The 15,377-nt window shown below is 39.4% G+C and overlaps 1 protein-coding gene across 7 annotated transcripts in view; it reads right to left on the bottom strand.

Moving 5' to 3' along the window:
- The window catches only part of KCNIP4 (potassium voltage-gated channel interacting protein 4), a 1,128,609-nt gene that overhangs the window by 20,911 nt on the left and 1,092,321 nt on the right, over window positions 1-15,377 (bottom strand). For 6 of the 7 annotated variants that reach the window (XM_004375143.3, XM_004375142.2, XM_004375141.3 and 3 more), the window contains 2 exons: window positions 8,863-8,932; window positions 179-249 (listed from right to left, as the gene is read on the bottom strand). In XM_004375143.3, the coding sequence (XP_004375200.1) occupies window positions 179-249; window positions 8,863-8,932 (141 nt within the window). Of the gene's footprint in view, window positions 1-178; window positions 250-1,085; window positions 1,113-5,198; window positions 5,216-5,587; window positions 5,600-6,925; window positions 6,945-8,862; window positions 8,933-15,377 lie in introns of all 7 variants that reach the window. The other variant, XM_012555191.2, reaches the window with a different exon arrangement.

Raw genomic sequence — 15,377 nt, 5'->3', positions numbered from 1 at the left:
ATATGTGTACTACTGTTTAATGAGAAACTATTTGTTCTGTAAACCTTCACCTGAAGTACAATAAAAAAATGATTAATCTAAAAAAAAATGATCAAACCACTGAATTTTCCCATTAAAAAGACTAAATACCTTTCAACGTGTCTAAAATCAAGTTATATAAAAATAGTCTAGGGCTTACCTCAAAACTCACAGCTCCATTGTGGTCCGTATCAAAGGCATTGAACAGAAAGTGTGCGTATGTTGTAGAGTCTGAAATGGTGTAAAGGGAATATCATTAAGTCAATTGGTCAATATCCTACCTAAGTCTTGTTGTCATATAAATGAGCCAAAGATGGCCTCTGTATATTGGCCCCAGGTTGTTCATTTCTTCATAACAGGCTTAGGCCTCTTTAGCCCAAAAGCCCACCAGTGCCAAACTCAAATTTTCACACATCCAATTACTTTTAAAATAACCCAAAGAAGCAGATGTTTAGCCATTTAGAGTTTGCCTGTGAAACTGCACCCAATATCTGCAGAGAAACCCTGTAGTTCTAAAGACCCCAAGCTGCTACTGCCCTTCAGAGCTCTCTGGCCCGGAGATTCCTCACCTTACTGCTGAGGGACATTTGCTAGACATGTAAGCAACCCCTCCACTTCCCCTCTCTCTTCTAGGAGTTCTCTTGCCCTCTTCCCCTTCTGGTGGTTTCCTGAGCCACTTGCCTATGGAAGGTCTCCAGCTGTGAGAGACTGCCCCCTGCAAACAAACTGTCAATGCACTGGACCCAATAAATAGCTTGATGGACAACACTGCTATCTTGTGGCCATACTTTTTCCGTACTCAGCCCGTACTCCCTCAAACTCACTACACTTGCATAGCATATCCAATCTTTCTTTTATTCAGGAAAATTAAATCCACCTCCTTTAGTTTATGCTTTCTTCCCAGCTGACAACCCTCCTTCAGTAGAGAACTAGCATTTGAGATTCATAGGAATGATCTATCTACACAGGGGCAGGTGGTGACGGAGATTGTCCGTTTCCGGCTGGAAATACTTTGCATACATGGGAGTCTTTAGTGATGCTACCAACACTGGAATAAGTAATGGGACCGTAGGTGCATGTGAGAATTAAGGGAGCTGTGTCTGGTGGAGCCCTGGTGGCACACCGGTTACAGCGCTCAGCAGCTAACTGAAAGGTAGAAGGTTTGAACTTACCAGCCGCTCCATGGGAGAAAGATGTGGCAGTCTGCATCTGTAAAGATTTACAGCCTTGGAAACCCTATGGTGGGGGAGGGGGCAGTTCTACTCTGTCCTATAGGGTCGCTATGAGTCAGAATTGACTGTACAGCAGCGGATCTGGAAATTGCTTAGTGCTTGTCGGGGACTATCTCTAGAAATACAATAAAACAACACTAATAATGAGACAAAAATATTTTGCTATTGTTAGTATTTTTGTTATGATTAGGACTTTCATTTTTTTACAACTCAGATGAGGATGCTGGGACTCAGGTTGAGAGAGCTGGCTAATGTCACATAGTCAGTAATGAGTAGAACTGGAACATGAACTCATGTCTTTCAGACACTGAAGACCAGGCAAGTCCACAGCCATTAAACTTGCCTGATGGAGTGGGGATGGTGATGATGCTGCGCATTTCTGTGGCTATTTTGGCAATGGATTGTATGCAGTAGGGAAGCACTGTCTGGAGTCGGGTGGGATTCAAGGCTCTGTGTAATGGCAGACAGGCTTGGATGGCTCTCTGTCCTGATGCCTAATGACACTGAAAACCTCTGAAATCTAACACTTTTGCTTAGTTTGCTTCCAGCAGGATTTTTCCTCTTATTTTTCCTTCCTTCCTGTTCTTCTGTCTCACCTTTGCTTCTCTAATCTCTGAACTTCCTGCCTTTTAATTTTAAGAGTACATATATTTTTTTCTTATTGTTTTATTTTCTTAATGCATGGCTTTCTTTTTTAAGCGCTTCTGTCCTTGACCCTTGATCAGATGTACAGGATTATTTTAAATGTTTTATCTCTTGGGTTTTAGCCTTCTATCTTAACATTTTTTATCTTAAAAAAAAAATTATAACCTTTCAGTTCATTGGCTCTAACTTATCACCGTCTGTCTAAAATTTCATCTGTTTCTATTTTATAACATTTAACCTTTATTTTTATTGAGATTCAACAAAACTTCTATTATCCTTTGACTCTATGAATTGCTTTTACAAAGGGTGCCAAGAAACTAAGTCACAGTAGCAGGAGTAGAGAATTGTCTTCCCCAAATAAGGGAGGTGAGAGGTCATCCAAACTTCCTTCCAACCCATGCACCCATGGATCTTTATGAATTGTTTTTCCAGAATTCTTTATCCCATTAGTTACTACTACTAAAAACCATACATTTCATGAGGTAGATAGTACACTTGGTTTCTCAAAATCATGGCGGTATTTTCTTTTACCTCTCACCTCAGAATATGATACGAGGATCCATTTATTTTATACATATGAATTATTATAACTTCAATAAACTAATCAGGCACCACAAAGTGGATCTAAATAATATGTGAAATAGTTATATCTACAATGGATGTACATCTAGTATTGATGAGTATGGAGGAAGAAATCCTTTTGGAGATGAACTGGTAGTTTAACTATAGTCAACTTAGTGTAATTGTTGGGAAGTTCCAGTATAGAGTTATTGAGAATTGGCAGACTATTCTTATTTGCAAAGTTGTTTTACTCTCAACAGTACTTTTCCTAGACTTCTTGAACTACTTAGTGCCCTGTGGAGATGTGAGTTGGTAGGTGGTATGTTAAGCTTATTTTAGGGAGAGGAAAGAAAGAGGAGGTCGTGCATATTTTGTAATGAGCTTCATTAAGCAAGTCTCTTGTTACTGTTTATATAATCAGGGTAAATGCCTTTATGTTAGCAAGCAGTACTCACCCTGAATAATGGCTCAGAACAAATGATATTTGCAAGTTTTTAAAATTTATGAACAAAATATCATGCGCATATGACAATGACTTCTTCTCAAATGGGGTTGCTCCAGCTTTAAAGCTTGACACATGGGAAATAAGCGCTCAAGATTTGTGCTAATGTGATACAGAGGACTTCTTGTTCTTCTAAATGTACATTGGCAGTTCTCATGAAAGCTAAGCCAGTTTTTCAACCTAGATATACCATGCAGACATCCGTCATTCATAATGTTGGATCTGGAGTCAGACTACCTTAATTAATTTGAATCTAAGCTATACCAAATACTACGTATGTGCTCTTGCTCTTGGTGGCTCAGTTTCCTCACATACAAAATGAGCACAATACTGGTACATTCTTCATAGAGTCATCATGAACATTAAACGAGACACTGTATGCAAAGTGTACAGAATAGTCCTAGTCCCAGGCAGTGTTCAATATATATTGGCTATTTTATTATTCTTTCATAGATAATCCACTCTTAGTGCAACTACCATAAGGAAATGTGATAGATCTTTTTCACGTGTAATATATCTTCACCTAAAAAAGTTGCTGTGTTTGTGAAATCACTGTTTTGTGTCTAAGTGAACTTGTTGCAACTTCACACTCAGTAAAGGCCAGTAGAATTATGTCATGAAAGGCATTGGAGCTTCTGGTGGAGTTCGGATTTCTATGGCAGGCACTTGGAGACACTGAAAACCTTTAAAGAAGCGGAGCGTTGCCACTAGCTTTGATTAGGCAAGAGGCAGGAGTGAAGGCACTGGAAGCATCTGGCTTGGCCCACAGGTGGATGTAGTGAAGAAAACAGAAACTGTCAGAAAAGCATCTATGTTCTGGTTTCACCTGCCTGTCATATTAAAAAACCAAAAAAATGAAACCCGTTGACATTGAGTCCATTCAGACTCATAGCCACCCTAGAGGACAGAGCAGAACTTCCCCGTAGAGTTTCCAAGGAGCGCCTGGTAGATTCTAACCGCCGACCTTTTGGTTAGCAGCCAATCTCTTAACCACTGTGCCACCAGTCATCTTCTTAGGTACTCAGTAAATATTGCTGAAAGGATGAATAGCTGGTATCCTGGGTTCTCGATCTCAGTACAATTCATGTTTCAAATGATATAACGACGATCCCTCTTCCCCCTATACTTCTGATAGTATTTTTTGGTCACATTTTCTTAATAAAAAAAAACAAAAACACAAAACAAAACCCACAAACCAGTTGCCTTTGAGTCGATTCCAACTCATGGCAACCCCATGTGTTTCAGAGTAGGACTGCATTCCATAGAGTTTTCAATGGCTGGGCTCTTTTGAAAGTAGATTGCTGGGCCTCTTCCAAGGGGCCTCTGGGTGGATTGGAACCATCAAATTTTTGGCTAGTAGTCGAGCGCTTTATTTACTGTTTGTACCATTTACCAAACCCATTGCCTTAGGCACTCACATTTCTTTATAAACAACAGAAGTAAATACTGATTTTGATAAACTGAGATTGCCTCCAAACAAACAAACAAACCCATTGCCGTCCAGTCGATTCCAATTCATAGTGACCTTAAGGACAGAGTAGAACTGCCCCATAGGGTTTCCGAGGAGTGGCTGGTGGATTTGAACTGCTGACCTTTTGGTTAGCAGCTGTAGCTCTTAACCACTGTGCCCTCAGTTTCTTATAATTTTAATTGTGAAGTTAGTAAATGTTGAAATTTTATATAAGAACAAAATTTATTGATTCTTGCAATAGGACTAGATCTTGGACATCACTTGGCTATATATATTTTACAGAGGAGCAGGCAATTTAAGTGGTTTAGCTAAGGTAACCTAGTTAGTTAATAATAGAGTCAGTAATGAAATCAAGACATTCCAACACCAACTCTTAGAATTAAAGGATGTTAGAGTAGAAAGGTAACTGACAATTCATCTGGCCTGATTCCCACGTGTTATAGAGAAACATCCTGAGGCCTAAAGAAATAAAACACTTTAGGTCACACACCTTAGTGGTATCAGAGTTTGAACTTAAACTCTGGACTGTTTACTTAGTCCAGTATTCTTAATCCACCTATTTCCTGACCACAGTGATGAAACCAACTAACCTCTTGATTGAAAAAGGCATTGATACACATACATTTCAGGATATTTGAACAAATACACTTGATTATCATGTCCCAGACTGAAATAAATACATTTGAAGTCCCCCTTCCAATCACGACCTTCTACCTGAAGAGGCACTCTGGTGGTGCAAAGGTTAAGTGCTTGGCTGCTAACCGAAAGCTTGGCGGTTCCAACTCACTCTGCTTCTCTGCAGGAGAAAGACTTGTCGATCTGCTTACATAAAGATTACAGCCTAGGAAACTGTATGGGGCAGTTCTACTCTGTCACATGGCATCAGTAAGAGCTGGAATCAACTTGACAGCACCTAATATCAACAACAACAATGATTCCTGCCTGAATTCAAGCACAAAGTACGGGAAGACGGTTAATTCATGGCATTGTTACTATCATGAGGCAGGTAGTAATTTCTGTTCAATAAGTCCTCTATAAATCACTACAAATGAATTAGAAATATTATCCTTTTGGTAAGGGTATGAAGGATACCCATTGGGCAGGTTTTTTTTTTTTTTTTTAATCTTTACATCCACAGAACCCAGCCAAGTGCCTCACACACAGTGGCTGCTCAATATATGTTTTTTGACTTAGATTCTTCTGATTTGAGCTTATTCACTCATTCCTTCCACAGCTGTTTATTGGGTGACTAGTCAGAATCTACTTTACGGCAACTGATTTTAGTATATTCAAAGTTCAAAATTCCTACAACATGAGCAACGGTAGCCCAGGAAGCTTCCATTTTCATGGGCTTTTAAAATGCTTAGTAAGCTAAGAGTTTATATACTAGAGCTTTTACTGTATGTAGAGTTGAAAAAGTAATGCTGTTACTATACAGATGACAGCATCAACAAGCCATTTCCTCTGTGCTTGTTTTATAGTTATTCCCTACAAGCAAGGGGCCTCTGTTCAATCCAGATGTGCTGACATCCAGAACACCAAACAAGCTGGGCTTGAGAAACTGTCTTGCTAAGCAGTAGAGAAACCCAAGAGCCTGACACAATACAAACTGCAGGGGGTTTTGTAGATAAAGCAAAGCATTTTCCTGGAGGAAGTGGTGAGGCATTGTGATTTAGGGACCCATCATCATTGTTACTGCTCATTATGAGAGAAATGTGTTGCCTTCAGTCCATCAGCCTAAATAAATGATGACTCTATGGAAGAGTGAGGAAGGGCTTAACATGAATTTGTCTGCCATCCAAGAATACATTCTCTCTTAGGACATTCTTTTCCTTCTCTATCATCACTGCAAGATACAATTTGCATGCTTGATATTAATTTTTAAAATTACAAGTCATCATTCTTTAGAATATTTCATTTCCATAAGTAATGCCTGGTACTTTTAGATTTATGCATTCAATTAACATGAATAATCAAAGAATTTTTAAGAGTGCAAAGGTGGTTTTTCCTCAAATCCCTTTGGATTTTGTAACAAGAATTCTAAAGGATTGTGCTTAAGCAGATGTCCTCTAATGCAGAAATGTTAATATTCAAATAAAGATAAAAGTTTAATATGGAGCTATATCTAATTTGTAGCATGTAATAACTTTGATTTGAGATAAATATTCCAAAAATAGCTTAAAGATTTCGATCTGTGCTAGGTGCTTTGAAACTTATGCCTTTATTCTTGGCAGATACTTAGATAGATAATAAACACGATCTTTTGCCAATAATTCCATGAGTTTTAAACAATTTAGAATATTAAGGTAATTAAAGGATATCCCAAATTTGTTCTTCATTAATGCAGACAATGGACACATCATTATAATTTTGTGGGCTATTAAAGCAGACTTTCCCTTTCTCTGTGCATTGTAGTAATGAGATTGAGGGAAGGTGGTTGTTGTCAACCACGTTGTTGTTGTTGTGTGCCTTGAGTCAGTTCTGACTCATAGAGACCCTATAGGACAGGGTAGAACTGCCCCATGTGGTTACCTAGGCTGTAATCCTTACAAAAGCAGAATGCTACATCTTTCTCCCTAGGAGTAGTTGATGGCTTCAAACTACCGAAATTTTGGTTAGCAGCCAAGCACTTCACCACTGCTCCACCAGAGCTCCTTGTTGTCAACCACAGTATATCCAAATTCATGTAATAATTGGTCACCTGGTTCCACAAAGGAATTCTGGAAGTTACCACAAACTCCTCTTTTCATCTCACTCCTCCACAAAAAGTCAATCACTCACTAAACTCCGCCATTCTCACCATCAAAATATGTTTGTAATCTCTCCTCATTCTTACTATGTCTGACCTTGTTAAAGACATCATTATTTTGCCTCCTGCAATAACCTTCTAATTAGTCTTCCTGCCTGCAATATTGCCTTCCCCAGATTATCTTCCACAGAAGTATCAGAAGAACGTATCTAAAAGACAAGTGTGATCAGGGATGCTCCACTTAAACCCATCAGTGGCTTTGCGTTGCCTCAAGAATAATGTCTTTGTTTCTTAACACGGCATACATGATCCTCTAGGACCGTTCACTCTCTATCTTACACACCCTGTTCCAGCCCACCAAAATTCTGGCAGTTTCCTGCACTTGCCGACCTTAGGTTTTATGCTCTGAGCCTTTGCTTACATTCCCTTTGACTAGAATGTTCCTCTCTTCTAAAGCTGGAAGACATTGTGATTATCAAAGAAAACTCTTCTGTTGAGGTAGTGGAGAGAATATAGGTTCTGGAAATGGATAAACATCTCTGTGCTTTAGTTACCACATTTATAAAAAAGGGGAGGGTCCTAGCTAGGGTTGTTGTATGGTGAGAGATAATGCATACCAGGCCAGGCCCATATTAGACACCTTATGAATGGTAGCTACTTAAGCTCAGAGTCAATTTATTTACACCCTGCCCTTCAGCTAGTCTGATTGTTTCTACACCATGCTCTCATCATTCTATTTTTTAAACCCTTTTTTCACACTCATGTTTATGTTATCAACTTATGTTTACGACATCGATTATGTTATCAGTTATGCTTATGTTACCAACTTTATGTTGATATTGCTCATCTGCTGCACTGGACTGTGACATTCTTTTGAGCAGGGACCACATTTAATTTCTTTAATTTGTCTCACACAATCAGCACCTAACACACAGTTGTCTTTGTGATGAATTTGAGTGGGCATCCTGTTGGGTGACTGAAGGAGAAGCTATAAAGTCCAGCTGCAAAGACATCTCTTCACATGACTCTAACATGTGGGTGGGTATTGTCATTATGATATCCTTGTGTTTTCTTTCCAGTTAAAATAACCTCTAGAGTGGCATCAATTCTTTTTTTTCCCCCAATATCAGGAGGCTCATAACGAAGAGTTACTGAAAGGAAGAAGAACAGCAAAAAGTGCACTAGGTGAAGCTACAGAAAAAAAAATCTGGGTTCTAACCCAGATCTGCCACTCAGTAGATGGGTGGCACTGGGCAAGCCATTTAACTTCTCTAGCCCCAGACTTCACATCTGTAAAGCGAGGGTAATTATATTTGCTCTACTTTTGAGAGTCGGGTGAATCAAATGAGATCTACAACGCTTATGAAAGAGTTTTGTGGCTCAATGAGCACCAAGCCATCATAGTCAGGAGGCGTTGAGTATTTAATAGCCCTTGTACCAGGCACACATTAAATACTAGTGGTTGTATTAAATTGAGGAGTGAATGCTTTGCGTATGTGATAGTTCGTAAGTAGCTCACTTTTATGATACATTGAAAATCATAAGCACTTGTATGCTGTGCATCAATTCTTTTACATAAAGATTAAAAATGTAGAGTCATGCCATGAAAAATTAAACCAAACTCAAGACTGCAAGAATAATTATGACTTGGAGAGTATGTTAACAAGTCCACATTTGTACTTACCTCCCTGTGGAAAGAACTGAGAGTAAATCTCTTTGAAGGTTTCTTCATTAACAACACCGCTGGGGCATTCCTAGAGAAAGTAGCAGAGAAGCAAAATGAGAAAACTGTTCATGAAACTGATTTTCTGCACATTTTGAAGCAGAACTGTCTACTGTGCAAAGCTGCACCAAGAAAGTTAACCATCTATCCATTATTACAAAGAGAAAGAAAGTACACTGTAAACTTCTCTTTATTCCAGTTCTCACAGATTGAAAAAAAAATGTAGATGTAAAAATGTTTGCATACGATGAGTATAAAGCTGTTCTGAAATATTCAAGAACACACTGCTGATTTTAAAAGACCATGTGTTTATCATCTGAGGTAAGAAGAAATTATGTTGTTTTTCGTGCAGCAAGGATATTGTGAGGTGCTTATAATATGGTCTCCACTAAATCTTGGTCCTGGGTCCTCTGGAGATTTGCTGCATTCACACAGTCTTAAGGTCAATGAGAGAATGGTGTGTTGCATTAGAGTCTAAAGTGGCCCAAGAAGCTACAAACAGGAATAGCTACTAATTCCTGTTAATAGGAATAGTTACCAAATCCCATTCCATGTTCATGAGTACACAATGACATAACATTGTAACAAGTGACCTTGAGTGAGACAAGGCCCCAAGATTTTTTAAACTTCTGGAGAGAAGGGTCTGAAAAGAAACTGGCCTGAGCTTAATTCATTCCCACCTGTGTCCCACAGGTGGGGTTACCTAAGATTGACTGGTACTGACCTTGGAAACTGCACTACTAATGGACTATTCATCTGGTGAGGTCGTAGGACAAAGCCACCCCTCTGAGAGTAGAGTTGGCATTTTCTTTAAAAGGAACTGAAATTCAAAATGTCAAAATACATCTGCCTTGGTGCAGAAAATGAGGACTAAGCAAATGGATTTAGACTGAGGTGGGAGAAAACCTTCCTCCATTCTCTGGGATGATTAGGACAGTCTGGTCAGGAATCTGAGGGGTAGAGACTGCAGAGTGGTGTAGACTGACAATCACACAACAGACCAACATCAAGGCACATGGGGGACACTAATTGTACATTGCAGCTAGGGAAGTGCTAAGCTCTGTACAGTCCCTTTTAGCAACTTCTCATGCACAGTCCTTTCTAACTTCAACTCCCCACGTTTCAATTGTCACAGCTGAACTGTGACACTATGGAAATCCCCCAGGACTAAGTTCATTGGGGCCGTTAGGAGTGTGCTAATTTCCCAAGAGTCCTGACATTAGACATGAATATTCTGTTCACTTTAAATTTGACCCTGTCCCTGGGATCTTCATCAATCATCTGTTGGAGTTTTTAAAGCTTCTCTTAACTCTTAAAATTATTGACCCATCACTAATAAACTTAATTGCAGTGTGATGGATCGCTTTTTTGTGGCTTTTCTCATCATGGTCTTGTAACTCCCACCCAAATGATTGGGTGGGACTGTGCAAATAGGGTAATTGTGGCCTACCAAGGGGATTAGTCAGTTTTGCCACTCCGCTGGGCTTGAAATGAGCCATCACAGAGGTGGGAAGGAGAGGATCCAACTACCAACAAGGAAGGAGAGTGAGAGAAGCAGTGGCAGAGAAACAGCAGCAGAAGAGACTGGCAGGAGACAGTGCAGTGGGCTTCCAGGCCCACACGGTGAGTAAGTTGAGTACCAGAGAGAGGCGTGCCTGCAAGCTTGGCTGGGAAAAGGCTGTCTTGATGGAAGAACTGTGTCCTGAGTGTTCCTGAGCTTGAATTGTAACCTGTTACTTCCCCAATAAACCCCATAATCATGACTTTTGTCTGTGAGTTGTGTGTGGCCATTGCAATGAAATATCAAACCCAGCACAGAAGTAGAGAGTGCTGTGGGAGGGATGGTTGGTGTCAGAATTGGTAAAGATGGCAGAGACAGGAGGCATGTCTGACCTCCGTCTCATGGGAGTCTGCCCTGGGCTGTTGATCTTGATTCTCCTTCCCACTTATGAAGTTAGAGGAGGTCAGATGCTGTCCCCATGCCATTTTTACATTAATTTTTAAATTTGATCTTTATACCAATGAGTCAACTGTAATGTGCTTCACATGATGAATTTTCTGTTTTCTCATTTGTTGGTCTGAAAAGTAGGACCTCTGATATATAAACACAGTTTTGAATTATAGCCTCAGTGTGAGTTTCCATTTACAGAGCTTGCCAATGATTTTTTTTTTCTCTCTCATTTCAACATTAAAGTGAGTCTACAAATTAGTTAGCCAACACATCTCCATTCACAGAAGCAAAATTGGAGATTCCTAGTGGTAAAGAGCCCTGTTACTTATCTAGCCAATGGAAGAGCTGGAATGTAGACTTGGGCCTTTCCAAGACATCACAGTTTCAGGTTAGATAAGCCCTTTTGAAACAATGATGGCCTCAAAGACCTAAGGAGATTGGTAAACAAAAACACTCAAAAAAGCAAGGAAACGAGTAAACAATCACTGAAACCCCCCAAAAGGAAAGAAGATGGCACGTATACAGCTAATCATCCCCAAAGGTTTGGCTAAATGACAGTTTAGACTCCATCTAGTTGGCAGCAACAGAAGCTATTTTAAGAGCAAATAAACACTTTGCAGTCGGACCCTCTCTCACAAGGAAGTTGTGATTTATTGGCTATTTAACTCTGAAACATCTGCTTGGGGTAGTAAGAAGAGAGCAAATAGCTGACTCTCTACCATCAGATGGCAAATTTGTGCAAGGTCGGAGATGGAAACCTACCTTGGAGTCAAAGTGATGCTGGCAAGAGATGGAGATGGGAAGTGGCGTGATATCTGCACTCAGCACACTTGTCAGTTGCCTTTGGGCTCTAGATGTGTTTGATATATTTTGTAATGTGAAGTGACATTTAGAAGCTGGAATGCCTCGTACGTGTTCATTTTATGTTTAATCACATGTCTTTGTGAGGTAAAATCCTTTATTTGCTAATTGAAAGCACCTAGTCAAATTTCAGAGTGGTACTTCTCACCAGGAGAATTTTTGTCTTTATTCATCTCTCATCCATTACATTAACTTACACCTTCAACAAATATGTACTGCATGCCTATTATTGTAGAACTCCTAGGAACTGGGGCTACAGGAATAAATAAGTCAAAGGTCTTGCCCTCATGGAGCCTATATCTGAACAGAAGAAGAAAGACAAAAAACAAGACAAACATAAAAATACCAATTCATAGAGTGATAATCTTATATTTATTCTGAAAAGTTCTTATGTGAAGCCCATGCATTTTACTTACTTTAGGAGAGAAAAATTGAACATGTTCTATAGGACTTTAGTGAATTAGAAAGTGGTGAAAATGGTATATTTTCCAACCTCTTTTGTAGAGTGACTGCCTCTCCATTAACAATGAGGTTGTGTGTACACATAAACAAATGTGGCTGCATTGGTTGGGTTAACTGTAGCTGCTATAACAATTACCCCACCAAGTATATAACAAATCAAAAAGAAGTAAGTATATTTCTTGCTCGTGTCACAGTCTTGGATGGATAAACAGGTTAGTTGCTAGTTCTCCTTGGAGTTATTAAGAGACCATGGCTCATGGAGGCTGCAGCATCTTCATCATGTGGCTTCTAACATCTCTGTGCTTGTCTCATCCAGAAGCAGAAAAATAGCATGGAGGAGTATGCATGGGAGACTTTATGAGCCAGGTCTGGAAGTAGTACACATCCCTTCTACTCTCATTTTGTTAGCTAGAAATCACTTAACATGACCATCCCAAAACATATGAGAGACTGGAGAATGTAGTCTAGCTGTTTTCCCAGGAAGAAGATAAGAACATAGATTTGGTGAACAGTTAGCAATGTCTGGCCCAGTGGCTTATATAAAAGGTTCTCCAAAGGTCTGTGTTCTGAAATAGTTCTCACATTGATGCTTAAATATGATCATCGTCAAATCATTGATCAGGATACATTGTCTTCATTTCCTCTTGTGTCCTTGTTAAGTATGGATACTTCCAAGTAATCTTAAAAGAAATACAGCCAGAATGCTCCTTAGAAGTGAGAGTGGTAAGACTTTGACTTCCTTACTTGGGACCCATCATCAGGAAAGACAAATTGCTAGAAAAAGACATCATGTTTGGTAAAGCAGAGCGTCAGTGAACATGAGGGAAACCCCCAATGAGATGGATTGACACAATAGCCAAAATAATGGACCCAAAGATACCAAGCGTCATGAAGATGGTGCAGAAGCAGGCAATGTTTCTTTCTGTTATATATAAAGTCACTATGAGTTGGAGCTGACTCAATGGCACCTAAAGACAACAACAACACTTCCAAGTAATCAAATACAATAAGACCTAAACATCTGAGTATGAATTTGTTCATTAGACTTTCCTCACTTGAAGAAGAAGGACCCAGCAAGCAGCAGAGTTTCCAGGTTAGGGAAGGCGAGTGAAGCCCCACTCATCTATCCCTTGAGAACTTACCACAGCCTTTTAGAAACGCTTATGACTTCATTTTCTAATGATATTTTTGTCTGATTATTAACCAATGATTATTTTATGAAAATCTACTGCCTATGGAAAAAAAGTATAGTAAATAAATATCACCCATAATCCTACTACTCAAAGACAACCATAGTTAATAGTAAGAACTTTGGCTTTTTACCTAAGCATATATTAATAAATGGTTCAAATAAAATTGGGATAATATAGAAATATAGTATTTGATCACATTATTTCTTCAACTTTACAAATCCTGAAGATTTTCCCATGTCATAATTTTTAATGGCTGCATAATAAGGCATCATTTGAACTTGCTCTATTGTTAGACATTGAGGTGACTTCAGTATTTTGGGATTACATGTAAATAACAATATAATTAATACTCTAGTGCATATGTCTGTGACTCCATTTCTAGTTCTTTCTTTACAACTAATCCCAGAAGGGGAATCACAGGACCAAAGGGTTTTAACCCACTTTAAAGCTCTTTATGGAAACTCTGGTGATGTATTAGTTAAGTGCTACGGCTGCTAACCCAAAGGCTGGCAGTTCAAATCCACCAGGTGCTCCTTGGAAACTCTATGGGGCAGCTCTACTCTGTTCTATAGGGTCACTATCAGTCAGAATCGACTTGACGGCAATGGGTTTTAAAGCTCTTTATGCTTCCACCAAGTTTATGAGAAAGTTTCTAACCCACATGGGGATTTGACACCCGCATATTCTCGTGAACTGACAAGGCAGTAATTTAGTTCCCACATGAATCTAATGGTTATTCTGAAAGTTACCAGAGTATGTCATGGCCTGTGTACAGTTCTCTCCAAAGGGTAAAAGGATTTTCCTGTTTTTCCTTCAGGCAAGCATGCTTTGATGGCAATCAGCTGAAACTACATTGCTACAAAAACAAGCGAGTGCATATTCTGTGCTATTTTATGTCCATAATCTCTTTTAACCTTTCCAACAACTACGAAAGGTGGAATTATTTGGGGATGAGGAAAATGAGTCCTGGAAAGATTAAGATTAAGTAATTTATTTGAGTCTCTCAGTTTTTTACATAGCCAACCATTTGTTCATTCTTTGAACAAATAGTTATTTAGTGGCCTCTGTGTGTCAAGATGGAGCCCTAGTGGTACAGTGGTTAAGCGTTTGGCTGTTAACCAGAAAGTTCACAGTTCAAATCCACCAGCTGCCCCTTGGAAACCCTACGGGGCAGTTCTACTCTGTCCTATAGGATTGCTATGAGTCAGAATCAACTTGGGCAATGGGTTTTTTGATTATATATCAAGAGGAGTCCTTGGGTAGTGCAAACAGTTAAGTTGCTAGGCTACTAACCAAAAGGTTGGAGGTTATAGTGCACACAGAGGTGCCTCAGAAGAAAGGCCTGGAGATCTACTTCTGAAAAATCAGCCATTGAAAACCCTATGGAGCATAGTTCTACTTTGACACACAGGTCGCCTTGACTCAGTGTTAACTGGTTATGTGTCAAGCACTGTTCTAGACACTGAGGATAAAGAGTGAGTTGAAAAAAATACTAATCTTGCTGTATGGAACTTTCAACTCAATGGAATCAAACTCACACCTCCTTGGCTCCATTGTCCACAATTTTGTCCTGCCTTCTGGGTTATCATTTTTTTTCCACTAGGATTGCAAAGGTAGACTCTAGGTGAGCCATCTGTGGAAATACTTCCTTTGGGAGATAAAGATTTGTTTGCACCCAGAGCCATCCATCTTGGCTGTGTTGGAGAGGGTCACAAGCCAAAGGAAGCTATTTCAGTAAAAAATGGGAACATTGATTTAAAAAATATTTAAGATACTTGGTGAAATAGTTTTAAACTTAGAAATTCCTTCCTTTATTCAGTCCAACAAAGACCTCTCTACTTCCCTCCTTACCATACTCCTTACTCTTGCTATGAATGGCTAGACAGCAATGTGCTCTCAAAAAGTTTCTGGTTTTAGACTGAGTCCAGTACAGCTAGATGGTGCCTGGCTACCACCACTGACTTCTCTGACCAGGATCACAACAGAGGGCTCTGGACAGAGCTGGAGAA

This window comes from Trichechus manatus, unplaced genomic scaffold (genome assembly GCF_000243295.1).
Source record: "Trichechus manatus latirostris isolate Lorelei unplaced genomic scaffold, TriManLat1.0 scaffold00034, whole genome shotgun sequence".
Lineage (NCBI taxonomy): Eukaryota > Metazoa > Chordata > Mammalia > Sirenia > Trichechidae > Trichechus > Trichechus manatus.
The sequence above is the reverse complement of the archived record's forward strand: the minus strand, read 5'-3'. Positions and strand labels throughout refer to the sequence as shown.